The sequence below is a fragment of the Callithrix jacchus genome, chromosome 7 (genome assembly GCF_049354715.1).
Source record: "Callithrix jacchus isolate 240 chromosome 7, calJac240_pri, whole genome shotgun sequence".
Lineage (NCBI taxonomy): Eukaryota > Metazoa > Chordata > Mammalia > Primates > Cebidae > Callithrix > Callithrix jacchus.
Window position 1 is genome coordinate 79,874,089 of NC_133508.1, and position 24,444 is coordinate 79,898,532.

General features: G+C 47.3%; 2 protein-coding genes across 7 annotated transcripts in view; one reads left to right on the top strand and one right to left on the bottom strand.

Moving 5' to 3' along the window:
- EBNA1BP2 (EBNA1 binding protein 2) overlaps window positions 1-24,444 on the bottom strand; it is a 108,591-nt gene that overhangs the window by 43,348 nt on the left and 40,799 nt on the right. Inside the window, exons 2-6 of one of the 2 annotated variants that reach the window (XM_078331434.1) lie at window positions 9,971-10,139; window positions 9,103-9,206; window positions 6,891-7,472; window positions 6,374-6,501; window positions 1,508-1,641 (exon numbers count right to left, since the gene is read on the bottom strand). The gene's annotated coding sequence lies outside the window, so the exon portion shown is untranslated. The remainder of the gene's footprint in view (window positions 1-1,507; window positions 1,642-6,373; window positions 6,502-6,890; window positions 7,473-9,102; window positions 9,207-9,970; window positions 10,140-24,444) is intronic. The other variant, XM_078331435.1, reaches the window with a different exon arrangement.
- Window positions 1-24,444, top strand: part of CFAP57 (cilia and flagella associated protein 57) — an 85,601-nt gene that overhangs the window by 34,888 nt on the left and 26,269 nt on the right. For 4 of the 5 annotated variants that reach the window (XM_009001048.3, XM_035251080.3, XM_002750729.5 and 1 more), the window contains 8 exons: window positions 1,519-1,692; window positions 6,363-6,524; window positions 10,594-10,749; window positions 12,492-12,585; window positions 13,226-13,416; window positions 14,204-14,377; window positions 15,468-15,626; window positions 18,657-18,800. In XM_009001048.3, coding sequence (XP_008999296.1) covers window positions 1,519-1,692; window positions 6,363-6,524; window positions 10,594-10,749; window positions 12,492-12,585; window positions 13,226-13,416; window positions 14,204-14,377; window positions 15,468-15,626; window positions 18,657-18,800 — 1,254 coding nt within the window. Of the gene's footprint in view, window positions 1-1,518; window positions 1,693-6,362; window positions 6,525-10,593; window positions 10,750-12,491; window positions 12,586-13,225; window positions 13,417-14,203; window positions 14,378-15,467; window positions 15,627-18,656; window positions 18,801-24,183; window positions 24,274-24,444 lie in introns of all 5 variants that reach the window. The other variant, XM_017974620.4, reaches the window with a different exon arrangement.

A 24,444-nucleotide genomic window follows, 5' to 3' on the forward strand; every position in this document is an offset into this window, starting at 1 on the left:
ATTGCACTTTTCTGTTTAGACACACAGATACTTTCCATTGTGCCACGGTTGCCTACAGTATTCAGTATCATCACATGCTGTTCAGTTGCAACCTAGGAGCAGTAGGCCCTACCACATAGCCTAGGTATATAGTAGGCTGTCGCAGCTAGGTTTGTGTAAATACACTCTGATGTTTGCATGACAAAGCAGCCTAACCATGTATCCCATATCAAGCGATGCATGACTGTGCAGTCAGCTGCTATCACCTAGCCTTGCCACTGTATTCTTTTGAAATCCCCAGACTTTGAAACTGTACAGTTATCTTGGGCTCCAAATAGTGAAGGGAAGAGAGAGGAGCTTAGCAAGGATGCATCACATAAACACGGCCTGTGCACTTCTCCAGCTGGCTCCTCCAGCTTTTCCCATGACTGGTGCCTGGGAAAGTGCATAGATACCACAGCAGCAAACCAGCCCAAGCAGGTCTCCCCGTGGTTGGAACACGGCTGAGAGTTTGGTGACTCTCCTATGTACCCCCAAGTATCCCAGTCCTCATTCAATAGCAGCTATCAGTGCTGTGCCAGAATAAAGCCCTTTTAGCTGGCACACTGCGTGGTACACAACGTTCAGTAAATGTGTGTGTAGCTGGGAGGGTGGAGGAGTGCGTGGATGAGCGGCGGAATGAAGTGGTGTCTAAGAGTACGGTAGTCCCCCTTATCCCCAGTTTCAGTTACCTGTGGTCAGCCAAGGTCTAAAGACAGGCAAGCACTATACAGTAAGGTATTTTGAGAGAGAAACCTCATTCACATAGCTTTCATACAGTATTGTTGTAACGGTTCTATTTTATTAGCTATTATTTATCTCTTAACTGTGCCTAATTTATAAATTAAACCATATCGTAGTTATGTATGTACAGAAAAAACATAGTATATATAGGGCTCTGTACTATCTGTGGTTTCAGGCAGCCACTGGAGATCTCAGAACATATCCCTCGAGGATAAGTGGAGACTAACGTATAGTTTTGTTTATGTAATGGGCATTAATAAGTGCTTACTGAATACGTTTATGACCAATATCCCATTCTCATTTTGAAATGCACCCAAGCATAGCAGTCAAAGCAGAGACTGGAGCCCACCTAGGTACATGAGTTGAAGCAAGTCCCTTGTCACACAGATGGTCCATCATCTGTAGACTAGGGGTAACAGTTACTGCCTCGGAGGGCTTTGTGAGGATTGAAGGAGGTGCAACGTGGAGAAGGCACAGAACAGTGCTTGGCACAGAGTCAGTGCAATATGAGGTCTCTCTTTATTACTATTACTCCTAACTCATGAAACTGGTTATTCACCAGCAACACAGCAAGAATATCTAGTTTGTGCCTTTTCTGTGCTTGGCACTATTTCAGATGGCAAAGGGATAGAAAAAGCATTTTTTAAAGACAGGCCCCTAGGGATGCTGTTAGAGGAGAGGAAGGGGGAGAATGGCACCGGGACCCGGGGGCCACAGCTCGGCCCCTCACACTGAGCAGAGCTACCTGTGTCCCAGATCCTTCGAGAGATACCGGCGTTTGACGTCACCTACACAGCCATTGCCATCTCGCATTCCGGACGCATGATGTTTGTGGGCACCTCGGTGGGAACCATTCGTGCCATGAGGTACCCTCTGCCCCTGCAGAAGGAGTTCAATGAGTACCAGGCCCATGCTGGTCCTGTCACCAAGGTGAGCAGGGCCCTGTCCCCAGGAACCCAGTCCCACACCTGCCTGTCATGTGCCTGCTTCATCCCTTCAACTTCCCAATGGCTTTTCTGTGTCCTTCCTCTCTCCTTGTTTATTCACCATCGTTCATCGAAGCAACATCTGTTGACTACGAATAAGCTCTTTGTTTAAACTACTTCCAGGAATTTAGCCTAGGAAGTCCTCAGAGATACACCTAAAAATGTATGTATGGCGTTTTCGCCACAATATCCTGCATACTAAGGGGCCGTTTGGTGGATGCCGTAGCTGCCGTGAGTGTGGGCTGCGCTTGACCACAGCTGCCTCCTTCTCCAGAAAATGACCCCAGGCTGAAAGGAGCCATAACCCAGAAGATTAGCCCCTACCGCTCCCTGAGGGTACAAAAGGCCACCCCGGGGCAATACCATGAGCACACATTTGTAAATTGTCCTTCCACTCCCCCTTCTCATAAAGTCAAGTCTGTGTTCACAACAGTCAAAATGTGGAAGCAACCAAGTATCCATCGAGAGATGAATGGATAAGTAAAATATGGGATGTCTATACAATTGAACCGCATCCTGCCTAAAAAGGAAGGAAATTCTGCAGTGTGCTGCCACACGGATGAACCTTGAGGATGTTATGCTAAATTAAGCAAGGCCCACCACAAAAAGACAAATACGGTGTGATTCCACTTTTAGGAGATACTTAGAGCAGTCAGAATCACAAAGACGGAACACTGTTGGCAGGGGCCGTGAGGAGGGAGGAATGGGGAATGATCATTTCGTAGGTACAGAGTTTGGGTTTTACAAGACGAAAGGGCTATGAGAGTGGTTGGTGGTGATGGTTGCACAGCATTACAGATGCGTTTAATAACTCTGAACTGTACACTTGAAAATGGTTAAGATAGCAAATTTTACAGAATGTGTATTTTACCACGATCTTAAAAATGAAATAAAAAAAGAATGATCTTGCATGCAAAATGGTTGCCAAGATATCATAGCCAATAGTAAATTAAAGGTTATTCATAATCTGAAAAAAAGTAACGTCTGTACCTACACTGACCCGCTGAAAAACAGGTGCTGGGAAAGTGCCTCTTTCCACAGATTGAATGGCACAGCACCTGAGCTTTTTAATTATGTCCCAAACTCTGTAGTGGCTTACCTACAACACTAGCAGTATTAAGAAAAGATTTTCCTTTATAAAACAGAACATTCCTGTATCAAGCCTGGGCCTTGGGTCCAGAGGAAATTCCCACAACATATTCCCCCTCTTCCTTTCAGATCTACCAAGTTTTGTGGATGAGGTATTCATTTTTCCGATTATAAAAACAATGCTATTTATTTTAAAAATAAAAATCCTCATAACAGCATCATCATTATTTTGATGCGTTTCCTTCTACATTTCCATATGGGTGTGTTTTAAACAAAATGAAGATCTTACTGTAAGGCCACTCTCATGACCTGCTTTTGTTTTACTTCATGCTACTGTAAGCATTTGTCCATACAATTAAATATTCCTTAAAAGCATGATTTTAGTAGCTATACAAATATCCTATCATATGGTGGACTGTAACTTACTAACTCTTCTCTTGCTATTAGGCATTTAAATTATCTTATGCTCTATAATGAATAGCCCAGTTTACAAATTCATGTGCGCCTCTCTGATTCTTTCCTAAGACTAAATTCCTAGAGAGGGAGAGAATTCCTTAATGCAAGAGTATTACCATTTTCAAGATTCTTGACACATACTGCTGATTGTAAGAAGACATTTTCATAGTTAACTCTTTGAACTTGTTATATTGAAATACTTACAGATTTCAGAGGAAATTTTAAAGATGGTACAGAGGTCCTATGTATCCTTCACTTAATTTCCCTCAATAATTACATCTTATCAAACTGTAGCAAAATATCAAACCAGAAAATTGACACTGGTACACTGTGTATATCTAGTTCTATGTTATTTCTCACATGCATAGTTTGTGTAGCCACCACTAAAATCACAATATCGAGCCATTCTGTCACTGCAAAGATCTCCATGCTACCCTTTATAGGATACAGTGGCTCACACCTCTAATCCCAGCACTTTGGGAGACCAAGGCAGACAGATCACTTGAGGTCAGGAGTTTGAGACTAGCCTGGCCAACATAGTGAAACCCCCATCTCTACTAAAAATACAAAAATTAGCCAGCCATGGTGCTGCACACCTGTAATCCCAGCTACTCGAGAGGCTGAGGCAGGAGAATTGCTTGAACCTGAGAGGCAGAGGTTGCAGTGAGCTGGGAGATTGTGCCACTGCACTCCAGCCTGGGCAACATAGTGAGACCCTATCTCAAAAAAAAAAATGAAAAGTTATTTCTTCTATCTAATGTTTGTTCCTGTTAACCAGTCTCTCTTTATCATCTCACCCACCCATACACTCATCTCTGGTATCTGTCATGCCACTCTCTACCTCCATGAAATCAACATTTTTTAGCTCCCACATATGAATGAGAATATACAATATTTTTTTCTGCACCTAATTTATTTCACATAACTTCTGGATGGAAGTTCCATCCACGTTGCTGCAAAAACATGATTTCATTCATTTTTGTGGCCAAATAGTATTTCAGTGGGTATATGCACCACATTTTCTTTATTCATTCATCCATTGACGGGCACTTCAGTTGATTCCATAACTTTACTATTGTCAATAGTGGTACAATAAATATGGGGAGAATTCAAGCAATTCTCCTGCCTCAGCCTTTCAAGTAGCTGGGATTACAGGCAGGCACCACCATGCCTGGCTAATTTTTGTATTTTTAGTAGAGATGGGGGTTTCACCATGTTGGCCATGCTGGTGTCAAACTCCTGACCTCAAGTGATCTGTCTGCCTTGGCTTCCCAAAGTGTTGGGATTACAGGCGTGAGCCACTGTGCCAGGTTGAAGAAGAAATGAGTTCTAATGTATCCTTTCAATACACTGATTTCCTTTCCTTTCAATAAATACCCAGTAATGAGATTGCAGAATTGTATGGAAGTTCTATTTTTAGTTTGGTTGAGAAGTCTACATACTGTTTTCCATAGAGGTTGTACTAATTCACCTTCCCACCGACAGTGTCTAAGAGCTCTCTTCTCCACGTCCTCACCATAATCTGTTAGTTGTTGTCTTTTTAATAATATCTATTCTAACTGGGGTAAGATGGTAACTTATTGTGGTTTTGATTTGCATTTCCCTGATGATTAGTGATGTTGAGCATTTTTTCATATACCTGTTGGCCATTTATATGTATTCTTTTGAGAAATGTCTATTCATGTCCTTAGCCCACTTTTTTTTTCTTTTTTTTTTTTTTTAAGAGAGAGCTTCGCTCTTGTCGCCCAGGCTGGAGAGTGCAATGGCACAATCTCGGCTCACTGCAACTTCTGCCTCCCAGATTGAAGCAGTTCTCCTGCCTCAGCCTCCCAAGTAGCTGGGATTACAGGTGCCTATCACCACGCCCAGCTAATTTTTGTATTTTAGAAGAGATGGAGTTTTGCCCTGTTGACCAGGCTGGTCTCAAACTCCTGACCTCAGGTGATCTACCCACCTCGGCCTCCCACAGTGCCGGGATTACAGGCAATGAGCCACCACTCTACACCCCTTAGCTCACTTTTTAATGAGATCTTTAGGATTGTTTGTCTGTTTAATGTTGAGTTGTTTGAGTTCTTTGTGTATTCTGGATATTGGTCTTTTGTCAAAGTAATAATTTGCAAATATTTTCTCCCATTCGACAGGTTGTCTCTTCACTCTGTTAATTGCTTCCTTTGCTGTGGAGAAGCTTTTTAGCTTAATGTCCTGAATGTGGCTTTTTCCATTCAGCTTAATGCCCTTCAAATCTGTCTGAGTTGTGTTGTATATCAAAAATAGTTTATTCCCTTTTATTTCTGAATAGTATTCCATGAAAAACAAATCACAGTTTGGTTAGCCATTCACTATTGTAGGATATTTTTAATTTTTTCCAGTTTTCAGCTATTATAAATAAGGCTGCTGTGACCTATCATATACAGGCTTTTGTGTGGAAATAAGTTTTCATTTCTCTGGGATAAATGCCCAGGAGTATAACTGCTGAGTCATATCGTAGGTGTATATTCAGTTTTTTATTTTTTAAACTGCCAAGCTATTTTCCAGAATGGCTGTACCATTTTACAGTCCCGCCAAGAATGCTGAGACCCAGTTTCTCTGCATCATCGCCAGCACTTGGTGTTGTCACTTTTTTATTTTAGCTGTTCTAACGGGTGTGTAGTGATATCTCATCATGGTCCTAATTTTGTATTTTCCTAAATGACTAATACTGTGGAACATGTCTTCATGTGCTTACTTGCCATCTGTGTAGTTTCCATATCTTTTGTCTACTTTCTGATTGGATTGTTTCGCTTTTTTACTGTTGCGTTTTGAGAGTTCCTTATACACTCTAGATAACAGCTGACTCTTCATATTCCAAATCCACAGGGAACATAGACATAACCTTGCTTCTTCTATTCATTAACAGATGACTGTGAAGGCTCCTGTCTCATTCTCGCCCAGGATCAGGTCTACCTCCCTGTGAGGCTGTGCCCAGGATTGCATGGGGGGAATCCTCAGCTGCCTTGCATGACAGCTGGCTCAGCCCTGATCATCTGTGGCCTTGAAAGCTTCCTTGCCCCATGGCCTTTTTCTCTTCAGATGTTGCTTACCTTTGATGATCAATTCCTGCTGACCACTGCTGAGGACGGCTGCCTATTCACCTGGAAGGTCTTTGATAAGGATGGCCGGGGAATCAAGCGAGAGAGGGAGGTGGGCTTTGCTGAAGAGGTGCTTGTGACTAAAACAGACATGGAAGAAAAGGTAAGAATTGGATCCAATGAAGAGGGACATGGAATTCCTTACCAGTCTACATTCAGTTGGGGGTCCCACACCGGGGCCCTCTACAGTCTGGCTACACCCCGTACCCAGTGCAGACCCCACAGCTCCCTGCACACCCTCTGTCCACAAAACCAAGCTGTCCTCCTCACTGCCACTGCCCACCCTACTCTGCCTGTCTTCCTGCCATGTGATTATCTTTCCTTACACTGTGCTTAGCTTTTATTCTGTGATCTGGTTTTCCTCTTCCTACTCTTTGAAACCAACAACAACGAAACATACAATTCTCTTATATGAACAACAATTTCTAGCACATGCTGGGCACATGGAAGACAATCAATAAATACTTACAGAAGCAAAGTACGTTCTCATTTAAATCTCACAGCATCTCCACGAAGAAGATACTGTCATTCTCCACGTTTCGAAAAACAAGTTAGGAGAGTCTGAGGGACGCGTCCAAAGTCAGTGTGCTGATAAGTAATAGGACTAGAGTTCTAATCCAGATTTAATCTAGAGCCCCTCCCTTAATCACTATACAAAAGGGACGTCCCTTCTTTCCTGTTGATGCAGTAAACATTCCGTAGAGGTGTGTTTTGCAGAGATCTGAGTGCGTAGCTCTGTGCTGCTCCCTAAGGGAGAAGCTGAATGGATGATAAACACACGAGGCTCATGGAGGATCGCAAAGCTACACAGCCATTCTGTTCATCCAAAATCTAAGTGTGTTTATTGAATACCTACCATTTGCCAGGCACTGGGGATGCATGTCTGTCTGAAAAGACAGGCATGGGCCCTGTGACATGACCAGGAAGCTCACAGTCAAGTGAGGGATAGAAAAAAGTAGAGCCACAGAGCAGCAATGCAACAGTACCACGAAGCAGGGTGACAAGTCCCTGGCATTTGCTGGAGATCCCTTCTAGAGCTCCCTAGAATTTTCTGCAGGAAAAGCAAAGAGGGAGAAGAGGATGAGGGAGGGCCCATGAGAGTGGGGGCCTGACCTGCTGCAGAAGGAGGCCTTCCTCCTCTCTCTTATCTCTTCTGTTCTTCCCAGGGGGTAGGAGAAGAGGCCAAATAGGAAACAGCAGGCTGAAGCAAAGGCCTGAAGGTGCCTAAGCTGAGCGCAGCCCCGCATGGACCTGACAGTACTGCTGCCAGGCTGGAGATGACTCACTTCTTGAAGCTCCCTTCTGTCTTACCATCCATGTGACCACACTCTGTCCCCTGTAAACCTTTCTGACTCTTCCTCCCCACTCCTTTGCTGGCTCCTCCTCCACCTGTCCCTAAAAAACATGTTCCCAGAATTCCCAGCTGTCTTTTCCTTTATATTCCATTATAGTCTATGTAACTCTCAGGCCATGCTTTACTCACTTATTATTCATTCTCTGCCTAGGATTTACAGAGGGGTCTGCTATGTACCTGACACTATACTAAGGTCTGGGATTACAGAGATAAAAGACATAGAGCATCCTTTAGCTTATAGCCTGGGAGGAGGGCAGAGTATCATAAAAAAGGGAATTAAGCGTGCAGTGGGATAAAGTGTCATGAAAGAACAATGCTGTGGGAGCCCAGGGGAAGGACCTTGGCTCAGGCCAGGTGGTGCCAGAGGACATGAGTCTTGCCCAGAGCTTTCCAGAACAAATGGACAAGGGCCACTGAGCGATAAGCAGTGAGTGTGTACGAGGGATGAGGGAGTGGTGGTCTGCAAAGCTGCTCCTAGTTAGGGTGTGCCAGAGAGAAGGGATGAAGACAACACTGGAGAGAAACAGATAGGTCGGGGGGCCTTTTACACCATACATGAGGTGCGTAAGGACCGTTCATAGATTTAAGCTGGGGAATAACTTCATATAATTCGCATCTCGGAGAGATTACTCTGCAGCAATGTGGAGAATAGTTGGAGGAAGGATACTGAACGAGGACCTCAAACACAGCATGTCAAAGGCTGGGTCATCCCTCTGGATAAATGTATCCCACAAGCCAAGGCAGACCCCTGGGGTCATTGGTAAGTCTTCATTCAGTGCTGACCAGCTTGCTAGTCTTATTCTAGGTTCTGTGGATAAAACAGCGAAGCAAGACAGGCCAAGCCCCACCCTCAGGTACTGGCCCTTCTACCTGGGAGACAGCCTTCATCCATGATCCTTACCTCTCCACCCCACACCCAATCAGGCACCACTCTCTCTAAATTCAGTCTCTCCAACCTCTCAATTCCTCTCCAGTCCCCTCCCTACCTCATTCCAAACCCTCCATCTCTCACCTGGTCTGTGCAGTTCCCCCCGACCCGCCCCAGCAACTCCTCATCCTGCCTTTGGTCCTTTAATCTAATCCGTGCTGCATACCGGCATTGGAGAGGTGTTTATAACCCCAAAGTCAGCCTGATCGGGTTCAGTGAGGACCTCTGAAGCCCTCTAGGATAAAATCCAAACTTCCCAGCATGGCCTGCCGGGCCCTTGATGGTCTGACGCAGTCTTGGCTGACTCCTCCTGTGCCTCCCACCTGCACCATATCACATACCCTGGCCGGGCATTCGTGCTCCCACCTCTCTGACTCTGCACGTGCAGTTTGCGCTTACCCTTCATCTCAGTACTTCCTGTGCGCCTCATCCACAGTAGTCTGCTGGCCAGGAATGCAGAAATGGACGTAATCCGTTCCTTGACGTCAGGTCGTTCACAGGTACTAGAGGAGACAGACCAGAAACGATGAGATAGGGATGCAAGGGGTGTCCCCATAGATAAGCAAGAATAAAACACTGCATTCGGACCCACTCTGTCGTCAACAGTAACTTTTTTAGGAAATGAAGGGTGTGTGTATTACAGTATTTTCAGAAAACTTTGGCATCAGTGAGTACGATGGGAGAAGACACTAGGCTAGGCACAGTGGTTCAAGCCTGTAATCCCAGCACTTTGGGAGGCTGAGGCAAGAGGATCACTTGAGCCCAGGAGTTTGAGACCAGCCTGGGCAACATCGTGAGACCCCCTATCTCTACAAAAAATATAAGAATTAGCCATGTGTGGTGGGGCATGCCTGTAGTCCCAGGTAGTTGGCAGGCTGAGGTGAGAGGATCACTTGAGCCCAGGAGTTCGAGACCAGCCTGGGCAACATTGTGAGACCCCGTCTCTACAAAAAATATAAAAATTAGCCATGTGTGGTGGGGCATGTCTATAGTCCCAGGTAGTTGGCAGGCTGAGGTGAGAGGATCACTTGAGCCCAGGAGGTCGAGGCTACAGTGAGCCGTGATCACACCACTGCACTCCAGCCTGGGTGATAGAGTGAAACCCTGTCTCAAAAAAAGAAAAGAAAAAAGTTAGAATAAGTAGACACTAGGCATAAAAACCAGCAAGACAGAAGAGTTAGGACATAAAGTAATAAAAGTGAGTCTAAGAAGACATCAAGAGGGACAGATTGGCAGTACCAAGAACTCTCCAGCTTTGGGCACTTACCACGATTTATAATAATGGGTTTATCTGGCTGCCTTGGTAGACTCTAAGTTCCACGGGGACAGGAGTCATTCTTCAGTAAATATCTCCTGAGCTCCTACTCCGTGTTAGACACTGTTCCAGAACTTGGGATATATCAGCAAATAAATCTGGCCAATGTGGAGCTTAAGTTCTAACGGGGAAAGAAGAATAAAAACAATAAACAAAATAATCAGTAAATTATAGAAAGTGCAAGCTCTAAGGAAAGAATAGGTAGAGCAGAGTAAGAGAGGTGCTGCGTCCTGGGAATGGGAAGGGGTTGCAGAATTAGACAGGGTGATCCGAGTCAGCCTCATCAGGCAGGACACATTTAAGCCGACTTGAAAGAGATGAGCGCATTACTAACACAACTATATGTTGTGTTATTTTTATATTTTTTGTAGGATATTTGAGGATAGAGGAGGAAGCTCATCTCTCTTCTTGTTTTTAGCCAGTGTATTGCCTGGGGAAAAGATGACAAGTTCTAGTTGAGACACATTGAGTTTGAAGCTAGGCAGAGCTGCAGGTCTCACGTGAAGGCCACCGGTTTAAATATTCTGATTCACCCTCACTGTCAGTGTTGTTGATTCTCTGTCCTTCTCCCAAAGGCGCAGGTTATGTTGGAGCTAAAGACTCGTGTGGAGGAATTAAAAATGGAGAATGAGTATCAACTCCAACTCAAGGACATGAACCATTCTGAGAAGATGAAGGAGCTAACAGAGAAGTTCCTCCAGGAAATGGAGTCCTTGAAAACAAAAAACCAGGTCTGTTTAAGAGACTGAGCAACAACCACAAATAACCAGAAATTTCCACTTTCGAGACAGGCCTGGCATATGTTGTCCAAGCTATGCTCAAACAGTAAGATAAATGAAAATGTCCAATTTTAAAGCACAGTTGATGATGTCAGAAATGCTTATAACTGGCCAGGCACTGTGGCTGATGCCTGTAATTCCAGCACTTTGGGAGGCAGAGGCAGGTGAATCACTTGAGGTCAGGAGTTCAAGACCAGCCTGGCCAACATGGTTAATCCTCATCTCTAGCCAGGCATGGTGGTGCACGCCCATAGTCCCGGCTACTCGGGAGGCTGAGGTACAAGAATCGGTTGAACCGAGGAGGCGGAGGTTGCAGTGAGCTGAGATCGCTCCACAGCACTCCAGCCTGGGTGACAGAGACTCCATCTCAATAAATAAATAAATAAATAAGCTTACAACCAACTGCTAAGTGAAGAAAAGCAGAATATAAACCTCTTTATGGTGAATGGCATTAACTGGCATTAATGGGATTAAAAGATTAATTTATCTGATCTATAGTAGTAAAAAAGTATAGAAAATAGATAACAGTATAATTACCTCTGGAAGTTGGGATTATAGATAATTTAAATTTTCTTTTTTTAAACTTTTTGTAAATTCTAACTTCTCTAGGAGAAATTTATTTAAAAACAAAATGAAAAGATAGGAAAAACATAAGAATATCAAAGCATAGATGGAGAATAACTAGCAGAATACTGATTTATTGTCAAGAAGTTAAATAAAATCAGTCTACATGGCCTTTACATAGTTAGATTTGGTCCAGGACTCTCCCAGATTCTTTTCTTTGTTCTACACAAATCTGGACTCCTATCTAAACATCCCCGCTGGGCAAGGTGGCTCACCCCTGTAATCCTAACACTTTAGAATGCTTAGGCAGGAGGATCGCTGGCATCTGAGAGCTTGATGCCAGCATGGGTAACATAGTGAGACCCTGTCTCTACATAAAGTGAGTCTGCCATGGTGGCGTATGCCTGTAGTTCTAGCTACTTGGGAGGCTGGGGTGGGAGGATCACTTGAGCCTGGGAGGTGGAGGCTGCAGTGAGTCATGATCTCACCACTGCACTCCAGTCTGGGTGACAGAGTGAAGCCCCATCCCCCACCCCCTAAAAAAAAAATCCCAATTATGTGCTTGAGGGATATTTGTTTCTTTAATGTCTATGGGTCAGAAAATTTGGCTTAAAAAAACAAACCTTGGCTATTAATTGTATTAACTCATCTTGTAATTTTATTCATCTAGGCAACAAACATTTATTTGGTGCTCTATATGAGCACAAAATTAGGTCCTGAAGATGGCACACCACCCCCAACTCTCCCCTACCAAGCCCGAAAGCTTTCCTGCTTAAAGAAAACACTTCCTCAGAAGCTTACACTTGAGCACACCCAAGGATTTCCTTGACAGCAACATGCCGGCAATGGAGGATTCCAATGAATCCCTTTTTCACCCAGAAGTCCTTTTGACATGTGTCCAAAACTGAAGTCATTGACAAACCCATTTGGTAGCAAGAATAGAAATAGGAGAAGTATAGAGCTTTTAGAGCAGAATATAACAAATAAAAAGTGATCATGTGGTTGTGCTTCATAACACGGTACTTGGTACATGTTTGTGAGCAAAGGAGGGTGCTACTTACAAAATCAGTTCTCGCCCTGGAGTGCTTTCCGCAGATGTGTGTAAATGAGGAAATGTGACTCTGTTTTAGGTCTTAAGAACAGAAAAAGAGAAGCAGGATATATCTCACCGTGAGCACATAGAAGCGCTCCTAGACAAGCAGAGCCGGGAACTGCAAGACCTGGGTGAGCCCAGAAGCAGAGGCCTTGTTGGTTAGGGTTGGGAAGAGTCAGGTTATGGGAAAACGCTTGAGAGTCCTCCAGACACAAGTAGAAGTCTCAGGGAATACGGCTTTGTCTAAAGAGAGGCTACATGCATCCCCTGGAACTCACCATGGTTTTTACTTCTGTGTTTTCACTCATTCACTAAACACACATCCATGGCAGGGAAGTAGGAGACAAGGAGAAGTTCAAGTTTGGAACCTGACAGTCTTGCCTTGGGTCCCAGGCTCACCACATACTTACCAGGTATTCTAAGGAGTCGCCTAACCTTACCGAGCCTCACTTTACTCTTCTATAAAGTGGGGGTCCTAATACCTGTGTTTCACACTCAGGACATTCTTCTTGGCCCTGAGTCCCCAAATACCCCTCTAGGCTTTCCTAGAAACTTTTCTTCCCAGAGCAGGCAGGGAGGAGTTTGGCTGCCTGGTGAGATGATGGGATGAGGGGGTGGTGGCGAGGAAGCCAGGCAGGCATTTGAATCTTGGCTCTGGAGGCAGCTGCTCCAGCTGGTGCTGGAAGGGATGGGAAAGTGCCCAAGGCTCCCGGGTGTCCCTGAAGAGGGTGCTGCTCTCCAACCTTAAATACCTTCTTTGTTTCTCTCCAGAAAGTTCCAACAACCAAACGTTGCTTCTAGAATATGAGAAGTACCAGGAGCTACAGCTCAAGTCCCAGAGGATGCAGGAAGAGTATGAAAAACAGCTCCGGGATAACGATGAGACCAAGAGCCAGGCCCTGGAGGAGCTGACTGAGTTTTACGAGGCCAAACTGCAGGAGAAAACCACCCTTCTGGAAGAGGTACTCACAGGAAACCATGCTGTGCCTCCCTTTCACAAAGAAAGGCCACCCGTTCATTCAGATTGTCACTGCATAGCCACTGTACACTGTATGCCAGGATGTCTGTACACTGGGAATTCAACAGTGGCCACAATAGACAAGGTTTCTACCCTCAAGGAACTTATATCTAATGGGAGAGACAGCCACATAAATAAACATTAGGACTGTCACAAGTTTTGTAGAGAATGTAGGAAGCCTGGGTATCCAGTGAAGAAGACCAAAGGAGATCAGGGATGGGGTGTTGGTAAGATCAGAGTTGTAAGGTCAGGAGTTTGAGACCAGCCTGACCAACATGGAGAAACCCCATCTCTACTAAAAATACAAAATTAGCTGGACATGGTGGCGCGTGCCTGTAATCCCAGCTATGTAGGAGGCTGAGGCAGGAGAATCGCTTGAACCCGGGCGGGGCAGAGGTTGCGGTGAGCCAAGATCATGCCACTGCACTCCAGCCTGGGCAACAAGAGTGAAACTCCATCTCAAAGAAAAAAAAAGAAGATTGAGTTTGAAGTGGTGGAGCATGAGGCCTGATTTGGTAGGAAAAGAGGGGAGGCAGGAAGACGGAAGGACAGACGGGAAGAAGGTAGACAGGTCAAGGGCCCCGTGGCCCTGGTCTCCATTTCTGGAATGACACTCATCTCCTATTCCCTGGGTCAGGTCCCCATGCTCATCTCACCTCAAGCCCTGTTGGCACTAAGGTGCGTGAGTCCCTTCTCCCCTCACCACACATCCACTCTCTCCTCCGAGCCAGGCACAGGAAGATGTCAGGCAGCAGCTGCGGGAGTTTGAAGAGACCAAGAAGCAGATTGAAGAAGATGAAGACCGGGAAATCCAAGATATCAAAACCAAGTATGAGAAAAAGCTTCGGGATGAAAAGGAATCAAACCTGCGGCTCAAGGGAGAAACAGGCATCATGAGGAAGAAGGTATCAGGCTGTTCTCTGAGAGCTGGGGGATGGGTGAAGGTGTCTCGGAGGAAGCCAGGGTGGGTGGACTGACCGCCCGGGGGGGCCTGGCCAGCTCCTGCCTGTCCTTGTCTCCAGCGAGCAGGCTGAGAGAAGAGCACTGGCCAGTGCACCTCCAAGCAGATGGACCCTCCCCACCACATCCTCGGAAAGGCAGCTGCACGGGCTTCTCCTTTCCACAGGATGTTGGGGTCCCCATGTGCAGATAGAGGCTTTCTAGTTTTCACTTATTGGCTAGTAGGATTCAGTCAGTGTTTTCAGAGCTAACCCTCAGATGGAAATGGAAGTGGAGATAAGATCTTCTGGGGATGAGACAGATGAAGTCTTAGCCTGGAAGCATCCTTGGGCTCTTGGTCCAGGGAGTCCTGGCTGGCTCCTGTTCAGCGCCAGGGGTGGGAAAGGGAATGGGGGTGTAGGATGCTTAATTTACAAAGTGGGGAAGATGTTTTTAGTTCACTCATTGTCGCAGGTGAGGAAGGCTTCAATTCAGTTTCCTCAAAATATTTAGCCCTGGAGAAGCCAAGTTCAAAGCAAGCTCAAGTTTCTTCCTATTATAAAGCACACCAGTAAATCCAGGGGACAATCAGTCTTCCCTTCTGGCTCATGGCGAAGATGGCTCATCAGTCAGAGCCCACTTTCTGTGACCTTGATGGCAGTGAGGATCATAGCCTTTCCAGATCAGTGTGGTCATGGGAGTCTCTGGTCCACTTGGCATACTGGTCTCTGGAGCCTCCTGTGCGGACAGTCAGTCTTACGCGGGGAATGTGCCCGGCCGTTATGGGACAGGATACTACATCATCCATTTGGCCTGGGAATTTCCTGAACTGTCCCAAATTCTCCAAATATTCACTCCTAAAAGCCCAGAAATGTCAAGTGCTAAGAGTTTTCCATTCATAGAAGGTGGGGCGGTTGGGTTCAACTGGTGGGGAGCCAGCGGTGGGGAGCCCCTCGCAGTTGGCCAGCGGTGGGGAGCCCTTCGCAGGAGAGAGTGGGAGGAATGGAGATGAGTTCTGACATTGGTGGCCTTTGTTGCTGCTGTTCACTCTTCTAGTTCAGCAGCCTACAGAAGGAGATTGAAGAACGGACCAATGACATCGAGACCCTAAAAGGAGAGCAGGTGAAGCTGCAAGGAGTCATTAAGTCTCTGGAGAAGGACATCCAAGGCTTCAAGCGAGAGATCCAGGAAAGAGATGAGACTATTCAAGACAAGGTGACAGCCCTCCTTCTGTCCTCCATCAGCTATGGCCCAATGGGCCAAGGCGAGGAAGACAAAGCTCAGGGGAGAGAGGGTCCCTGGCTTCTCAGGATGCATTGTTTTAACTTGATGGGGGAACCAGCAGTCAGTGAAGTGCCTGTTGTGTGCTTGGCTGTCAACACATCACATTTAGTTCTGCCAACAACCCAGGGGGGCCTGAGCAACCCAGTGTTATGGCTGGGAAGCTGAGCTCCAAGAGGTTGGGTATCTCACCCAGGGTCACATGCTTTAATAGGTGAACCTGAGTCAGCTGACTCCACTGCTCCAGGCATCCTCGGAGACACTTCCCCATGGACTGGGGGCGGCTCACCTGCCACACTGCCCACATGGTCCCCCCATTGCAGAGGATTGGCTCTGTCCAGGAGGCTGCTTCCACTTTTTGGGATGCCTTTCTTGCAGAACACTCAGACAACAGAAACATCACATTCTGTGGGGCAGACACCTCAATACCCAGCATTTAGTATCATCCTCCTGGGGACATCCGGATTCCATGCCGTCTTCTCCATCCCCTCTGCCACTACGGCCTGAGGCCGGCAGAATTCTCCAGGGGCCGAGGACGCAGGCTTCAGTGTTTGGGAACCAGGTCCAGCACAGGTTCTGTTCACTGGCCATTGCACCTTGAGCAACTTCTCTAAGCCTTCATTTTCTCACCTGTAAAATGGGGACGATTGGCCAGGCACGGTGGCTCACGCCTATAATCCCAGCACTTTGGGAGGCCAAGGCGGGCAGATCATGAGGTCAGGAGTTTGAGACCAGCCTGGCCAACATAGTGAAACCCCATCTCTACCAAAAATACAAAAATTAGCTTGGCGGGGTGGTGCACATCTGTAATCCCAGCTACTCAGGAAGCTGAGGCAGGAGAATCACTTGAACCTGGGAAGCAGAGGTTGCAGTGAGCTGAGATCATACCACTGCACTCCAGCCTAGGTGACAGAGCAAGACTCCATCTCAAAAAAAAAAAATGGGGATGATAACCACCTCAAGGGGTCTTGTAAGAATTACGTGGGATCATGCCTGGATGTCATTTCTGCGTGTGAGTGTTGATATACATATCTGGGCTTTTTTTTTTTTTTTTTTTTTTAGGAAGGATCCAAAGGCCTGTTCAGATTCTCAAAGGGGGTTTTGACAAGAAAGAGATGAGGGCCTCCTCGCCTAGACAATGGCAGCAGCCTTCTAAGCAATCTAATGGCCTTGATTCACACCTCCTAACACCATGCACTGGCAGGGTACAGGCGCAGTGCTGCCACTGTCCTGCCCAAAGCCCTTACAGCTGCCATTGCTACAGCAGGGGTCAGCACGCTCTTGCTGTAAAGACCTAGGTAGTAAATATTTTTGGCTTTGCAGGCCATGTGGTCTCTGCCTTAACAAATCAACACCGCTGCCGTAGTGTGAAACCACCCAAAACAAAACACGAATGAAGGAACTTGGCTGTGTTCCAGTAAAGCTTTACAGAAATAGATGGCAGGCCAAATGTGGCCCACAGGCTATAGTTTGCCAACCCCTGGCCTCTGAGATAAATTCTGAACTCGTTCCCCCAACACGAAGACCCTCACTTTCCTCCTCTATTTCCCCAGCCTCGCCTCTCACTTCCCCCATGAACCGCCACATGGCTCTCAAGCCAGTCATTCTCAGCATCCTCTATTGATACTTTGCCTTCTGTGCTTTCCTCTTTTACAACATTTATCACATTTTAGGCTTAGATTTGCTTCTGTATCTTCTTTCCCAGCTAGTATTTTCTTTTAAGGGCAAAGGGACTGTGTTGTATTTATATTTGGAAACTCAATACTTGGCAAAAGATGTTCATTGAGTGAATGCTTGATGGATGGATATACTCACGTTCCAATTACTATCCCCATGCAACAAATTACCTTAAAACTTAGTGACTGAGGCCGGGCGCAGTGGCTCATGCATGCCTGTAATCCCAGTGCTTTGGGAGGCCAAGGCAGGGTGGAAAACTTGAAGTCAGGAGTTCAAGACCAGCCTGGCCAACATGGTGAAACCCCGTCTCTACTAAAAATACAAAATTAGCCAGGAGTGGTGGCACATGCCTGTAATCCCAGCTACTCAGGAGGCTGAGGCAGGAGAATCACTTGAACTTCAGAGGCAGAGGTTGCAGTGAACCAAGATCCTGCCACTACACTCCAGGCTGGGTGACAGAGTGAGACCCTGTCTCAAAAAAAGAAAGTAAAAGAAAAACTTAGTGATTGAAAATAACTATTTTATTCTGCTTACGGGTCCTACAGGCCTGGAATCTGGACAGGGTACAACAGGGTGGCTTATCTCTACCTCCGATATCTGGGGCCTCAGCTGGGATTACTGGAGGTGACTCAAAACAGCTGGAGGACAGAAGATCAACATCCAGTGTGGCTTCTTCAGTCATGTCTGGCACCTTGGCACGGATGTCTGGGAGGCTCGGCTCAGCTGGGTCTTTTGATCAGAGCCCCTAATGTGCCCACCAGCCTGGATGTCTCAGTTCAGTTGGACTTCTTACATAGCAGATGGCCTCCCCCAGAGCGGGCATCCCAAGAGAGCCAGATAAAAGCTGTGTGGCCTTTTTTGGCCTAGCCTTGGAAGCCACACAGCCTCCCTTCTGCTGCAGTATTTGGGTTATGAACAAGTCACAAGTCCAGGCAGATGCAAGGGAAGGGAATTGGCTTCTATCTCCTGATGGAGAAGCAGCAAGGGCATGCCGTAGAAGAGCTGGAATGCGGGGCGGGAGATGCTGTGGGGGCCATCGTTGAAAAATACAGTCGTCCACAACCTAATATGAATGAGTGAGTGAGTGAATGAATGAGAGTCCTGGCACAGAAACTAAGGAGTCTGTGTGGCGGCCCCGTGGGGAGAGTGCCAGCCTCTGTACTGACGACAGGAGAGGAGTCTGCTGGGTGACCTCTTCAACCACAGCCTTGATGCTCTTTGCCCTAAAGGGCTGCAGTATACCAGGGCCTTATAATATCTCTCACTTTTCTCTCATCTCATCCCCAGGAGAAGCGAATTTATGATCTGAAAAAGAAAAATCAAGAACTAGGGAAATTCAAGTTTGTGCTTGACTACAAAATAAAAGAGCTGAAGAAGCAAATAGAACCTCGGGAGAATGAGATCAGGGTGATGAAGGAACAGATTCAGGAGGTGAGATGCCATTTGCAACACTCTGGCCTCTCAGACCCTTTGTCTCTTCTTCCATGATAAGCTAGCTTGCCTCAGGGACTGAGAGGAAGCTCTCCTCGAAGTCCTCTCTGCTCCCAAGGTGTGTGCAGCCTCCAGTCCTCAGGGGTGCAACGGGGAAGGCAGTGGCCCAGCTGCTGGTTCAGTTGTCCAAAAGGAAGTCGCTTGGGAGTTCACTTGCCACAGGACCTGAGGATGAGCTGTGCCACAGTGTGCAGCGCTCTGTGCCCTCCTGAGGGAGATGTGGCTATTGGGCATTTGGCCACCAGAGGGCAGTATGTACTCAGCCAACAGGCTATCCCGCCAGCAAGCACATTTCTTCTCAAACTGGAAATGCTAGCTGCGACCCTAGGTGAGGCCATGGTGTTTGGACTTCATCTGATAAGGAATGAGAAGTCATCAGAGACTCTTGAGCAGAAGAGTGGCATGATTAAGAATATGTTCTGGGAAGCAAACAGGATGAAGGTAGAGAGGTGAGATTAGAAGCAAGATCAACTGGACAAGGGTTTCTGAGTCCTGTGAGGTCCCCCGTGTCCCCCACACCCCACCGTTCCCTGCAACATCTGTTTCCCCGTTAGCCTCCCCTGCTGGGCAGCAAGCGGCCGACAGGGGAGTCCCTGTTGACCTAAAACCGAATTATTGATTTTTCTCTCCCCTTTCCTCTGATTTTCCATTTCTCAGTTAGTGGTCCATGATCCATCCAGTTACTTAATGCAGGAATGTAGAAGTCTTTCTTGATTCTTCACTTCTCTTAACTCCTATATCCACATCATCACCAACATCTATCTGATCAGTTTCCAAAAGATATCTCACATCCAACCCTCCTTTCCTGCTGCTGCTATCACCCCGGTCCACGCAGCCGCCATGTCTTATCTGGACTAGACTCCAGCCTCCAGTCTGGTCTCCACATAGAGGCCTGAGTGAACTCCCCACTGGGGTCCCATCCCACCTACAATAAAATCCAAAGTCCCAATCAGGCCCACAGGGTCCTGCGTGACCCAGCCTCATCTTAAAGTTCCCTCTCCCCGCTCCAGCCCACTGGCTTTCTAATGGTACCCAGAAGTCACACTTTTCCATCTCAGGGCCTCTGCAGTGCTGCTGCCTCTGCCTGGAAGGTTCTTCCCCAGATGGCTACATGGCTGGCTTCTTTGCATCTTTCAGGTCTCAGCCTATATGCCACTTCTGCAAGGAAGCCTTCCCTGACCACCTAGTTAAAATAGGCTTCTGCTCCCCCTCCATCTTCTCTCGTTGTTTGTGCTGAGCCAGGATAACAGATACGAGGGTGTCAGAGAGCACTGATGACCCAACTAGAACTGGATGTGCAAGAGCCATGGTGCTGCCTGTCTCCCCAATGATGCCTTTACTCTGGGAAGCCCAGTGAAAATGCCAGGTCTCCACCCTCCCCATCAGTTCAGGGCCAGGGAGCCCAGGGAGGGCATGTCCTTGTGACAGTGACTTTTTCTGTGGTTCTGAGATGAGAAGGGCCAGGGGAAAAGTCATTATCAGGCCACTTCTGGGCAGCCCTTTCTAATGGGCACATTCTTCAGCTGTGCAAATGCCCACACCCGATGTGTGTCCTCTACAAGGTGGTTCTGCATAGCCACCAGCATCGCCCTCTTAGCTTATGTGCCCCCAGCTGACCACAGACCTGCCTCCATGGGGCCTCCTGCCATTCTTGAGTGACTTCAGGGCCCCCAGATGGCAGCTGTCAGTCATTTGGGGTGCTATAACAAAACGTCATAGAAGGTTTAATTTATAGCCAACAGAAATGTATGCTGAAGGTACTGGAGGCTGGGAAGTCTAGGACCAAGGCTCCAGCGGATTTGGCGTCCAGGCCTGCTCCTCATAGATGGCACCTGCTGTGTGTCCTCATGTGATGGAAAGGCAAAAGTGGGCAGACAAGCTCCCTCCAGCCTCTCGTGCAAGGGCACAAATCCCATTTGTGAGGGCTCTGCCCTTGTGACCTGATCACCTCCTAATCCCATCACTTTGGGGGTTAGGTTTCAGCCTAGGAATTTGGGGTTGGGGGCACCAACGTTCAGACCATAGCAGCCTGAGAAGATGAGAGGAAGAGCAGAGGCCCCACCTACCTGAAGGGCCAGCACACCACAGGACCCTGGAAATCACGGCCCCATTTCTCCCTCCTTATTTGACACATTTATCAGCTGGATTTCAGGTGAGGTCCATTGTTTGCTGATGGTCAGCTTAGGTCCCCCACCAACACACCTGGGGGGACCATTCACCTCTGGCAGTAACAGGGGCCACCCATAGCCTTGATGCTCAGCAGGGAATACACTCGCACCTTGGGAGTGATTCCAGCAGGGCCCCTCCTACCTCCTCCTGCTGCTGCAGGTTGCTGTCAGGGATGATATCTGGGCCTGGGTACTTCCAGGAGCCTCTGACCTTAGGGCTTCCCTCTGGGAATGCACTGGAATACCTTTGGTTCATGCACCGTGGATCTCTTATAAAGATCCTTCTCTCCCAGGAAGCCTCAAGCCCTCAGCTCAACTGTAGAGCTAAACCTCTTGTGACACTCCCCGATTCCGGTGCCTCCCCTCACATGCTTTTCCAGCTTTGCTCTGATGATTCAAGGGTCCCTTTGCCCTGCCTGAGGGAGCGGTCTCCTGAGCCTTGTTGTTTTAGTTCACACTCATTTAGGTACTCATGTAGGGCAGGGTTTCTCGGGCTCAGAGAATTTTTTGAGGTAGGTAACTATCGCGGCGGGCCTGTGCTGTGTGTTGTAGGATGTTCAGCAGTATCCCTGGTCTCCACCCACTAGAGCCCAGTAGCACCCCCTGCCCAAGGTGTTACAACCAAAAAATGCCTTCAGACCTTGCCAGATTTCCCTGGGCGAGTGGTGGGGGAGGGGCAAAACGCTTTCTACCCTCCTCCCTGAGCCCCATGGAGAATCTCTGAGTGTGATGAAAAAGTAGATGGAATTTCCACACTGGGAAAGAGATGCTTGTTTCCACATAATGGGCTAGGCTTCTGGGTGTCCAGCCAGCTACTCACATCTGACATACTTCCCAGTGTTTCTGTAAACAGATTATTTTTATTGTCAGCGTAGTATGAGTCTTTGTTGGGGGGCAAAAATGAATGGAAGTAAATAATATACTCCTGTATGCCCTCCATGCTCACCTAATCTGTCACTGCTGGCCTGAAATTTAGAGAATGAGGACTCAGACATGACCTTTGGGAGCCCCACAAATAGAAGCCCCTTTCTCTCTTCCAGCTGCCATGGCCTTGGCCTAGGACGCCATCATCTGTCTCCTGGGCCACAGTGGCAGCCTCCTGACTGGGCTGCCTGACCCCATCTTGCTCTTTCCAGAAGCACCTCTGCATCAGGCCCTCTAAGATGCAAATTACGTCCTTCCACTCCTGGTCAAGCTCTCTGGCTCTCTGAGCTTTCATGATAAAGGCAAACTTTTCACCGTTTGAGCCTCTGCCCTTGGTTCCTGCATGACCTAGCTCAGCCAGCCTCACCGGTCCCTCCCATCTCCCCCTTCTTCAAATCCCCCCGCCTGCAGCCACCCTGAGCCACTTGTAGCCTGCAGAGATGTGCCAGTCTGCCCGTGCCTCTGGTCCTCTCTGTGCGGGCTGTTCTCTCTTCCTGGAATTCTCTTTCCCCTTTTGTCCGCTAATGCTTATTCTTCCTCCTGAATCCAGTGGACGCATTCCTTCCTTGGGCGCTGCCTGCTCACCTCCTCTGTGTACACACAGTGCTTTCTGCTTTGAGTGCAGTGTTTATCCTGCTCCACCTTAACTTCTGACTGACTTCTTTCTTACCCCTGCAGATGTAAGGCCTCTTGAAGGCAGAAACTACCTCTTCATGAGCTTTATATCCCTAAGTCTACAACAAGCTGGGCGGCCCTTTCCAATGGGCACATTCTTTTTTTTTTTTTTTTTTGAGACGGAGTTTCACTCTTGTTACCCAGGCTGGAGTGCAATGGCACAATCTTGGCTTACCGCAACCTCTGCCTCCTGGGTTCAGGCAATTCTCCTGCCTCAGCCTCCTGAGTAGCTGGGATTACAGGCACGCACCACCATACCCAGCTAATTTTTGTATTTTTAGTAGAGACAGGGTTTCACCATATTGACCAGAATGGTCTCGATCTCTTGACCTCGTGATCCACCCGCCTGGGCCTCCCAAAGTGCTGGGATTACAGGCTTGAGCCAGCATGCCCGGCCCATCCAGTGGGCACATTCTTTAGCTGTGCAAATACCCAAATTCAATGTGTGACCTCTGCAGGGTGGTTCTACATAACTGTGCCAACACCACCTCCTTATCTTATCATTCCTCTTCCAGAAGCAGGTTGTTCCAGGTTCTTCTCATGTCCCTCACTATTGCTCTCCTTTGCCCACCACACTTGCCCTTCATTCATTTGTTCATTCATCAAATATTTGAGTGCCACCTTTATGCCAGACTTTGGGTCAAAGGGCTATTGTGTCTATACAAAATGCTTCCAACAATGAGGAAAACATTATTCTAAAAGCTGCCCCTTTGTGTCTAGAACATGGATATGGTTCATTAGGGCCTCCTGGTACCCCCCAGAAGGTTGCCAAGAGTCTTGAAATTTGACCAAAGGGCCTGAGATAGACTTGGGAGTGGTCTGCTCTACCCAGCCATGAAGGAACCCAGTGAACCATCCCATTCTCCCAAAACAGTCAGAAAACCTCCCTATTAACAGAAACACTAGTGTCCACCAGATTTAGTCCGTAAGTCAAACATCACTTCTTTGCTTTGGGCAGGAATTAGGTCAATGAAAGCTCATGCATAGCTAGTCTCATTCTAATTGGACACTCCAGTTATCGTTCTCATGACTTGGTTAATATAAATGCAACAGTGAATTTTTAAAAAATATTTCAGGCCAGGCGCAGTGGCTCACCCCTGTAATCCCAGCACTTTGGGAAGCTGAGGTGGACAGATCACTTGAGGTCAGGAGTTCAAGACCAGCCTGGGCAACATGGTGAAACTTCATCTCTACTAAAATTACAAAAAAAAAAAAAAAAATTAGTTGGGCGTGGTGGCAGGTGCCCGTAATCCCAGCTACTAAGGAGGCTGAGGCTGGAGGATTGCTTGAACCCAGGAGGCAGAGGTTGCAGTGAGCCAAGATCAAGATCACGCCACTGCACTGCAGCCTGGGCAACAGAGTGAGACTCTGTCTAAAAAAAATATTTCAGAAGCTCATGGTGGTTTTTTATATTTCTTGTGAAGACAGGACAGTACTTTTTAAGACCTTTCGACAGAATGATGAGGCTGAGGCTCCTTCTCAGCTTTCCCCTTGCTGTTTTATGCCTTACATGGGTGGTGCCCACATGTTGGTCCCTCAAAAAAATTCTGCTTTAGAATGACCCGTGGCCCCAGAGGGTCGAGATTGGCTCATACAGCTTCACAAAGCAGGCGAGGAAGGTGCTTCTCTGGGGAACCCTGCATCAGGTTAGAGTTGAGGTTCCGGTACTTGGGTGACATCAATTTATAAGGAATTCAAGGAAATAAAGTAATTGGCATGCATGGTTGAAGGAAAGGGAAAGTGACTCAGAGAGAAACCTTCCCAGCCTGGCCATGGAAACACATGACGCTGGTGTAGCATATCAGTCGGGGTGGGGA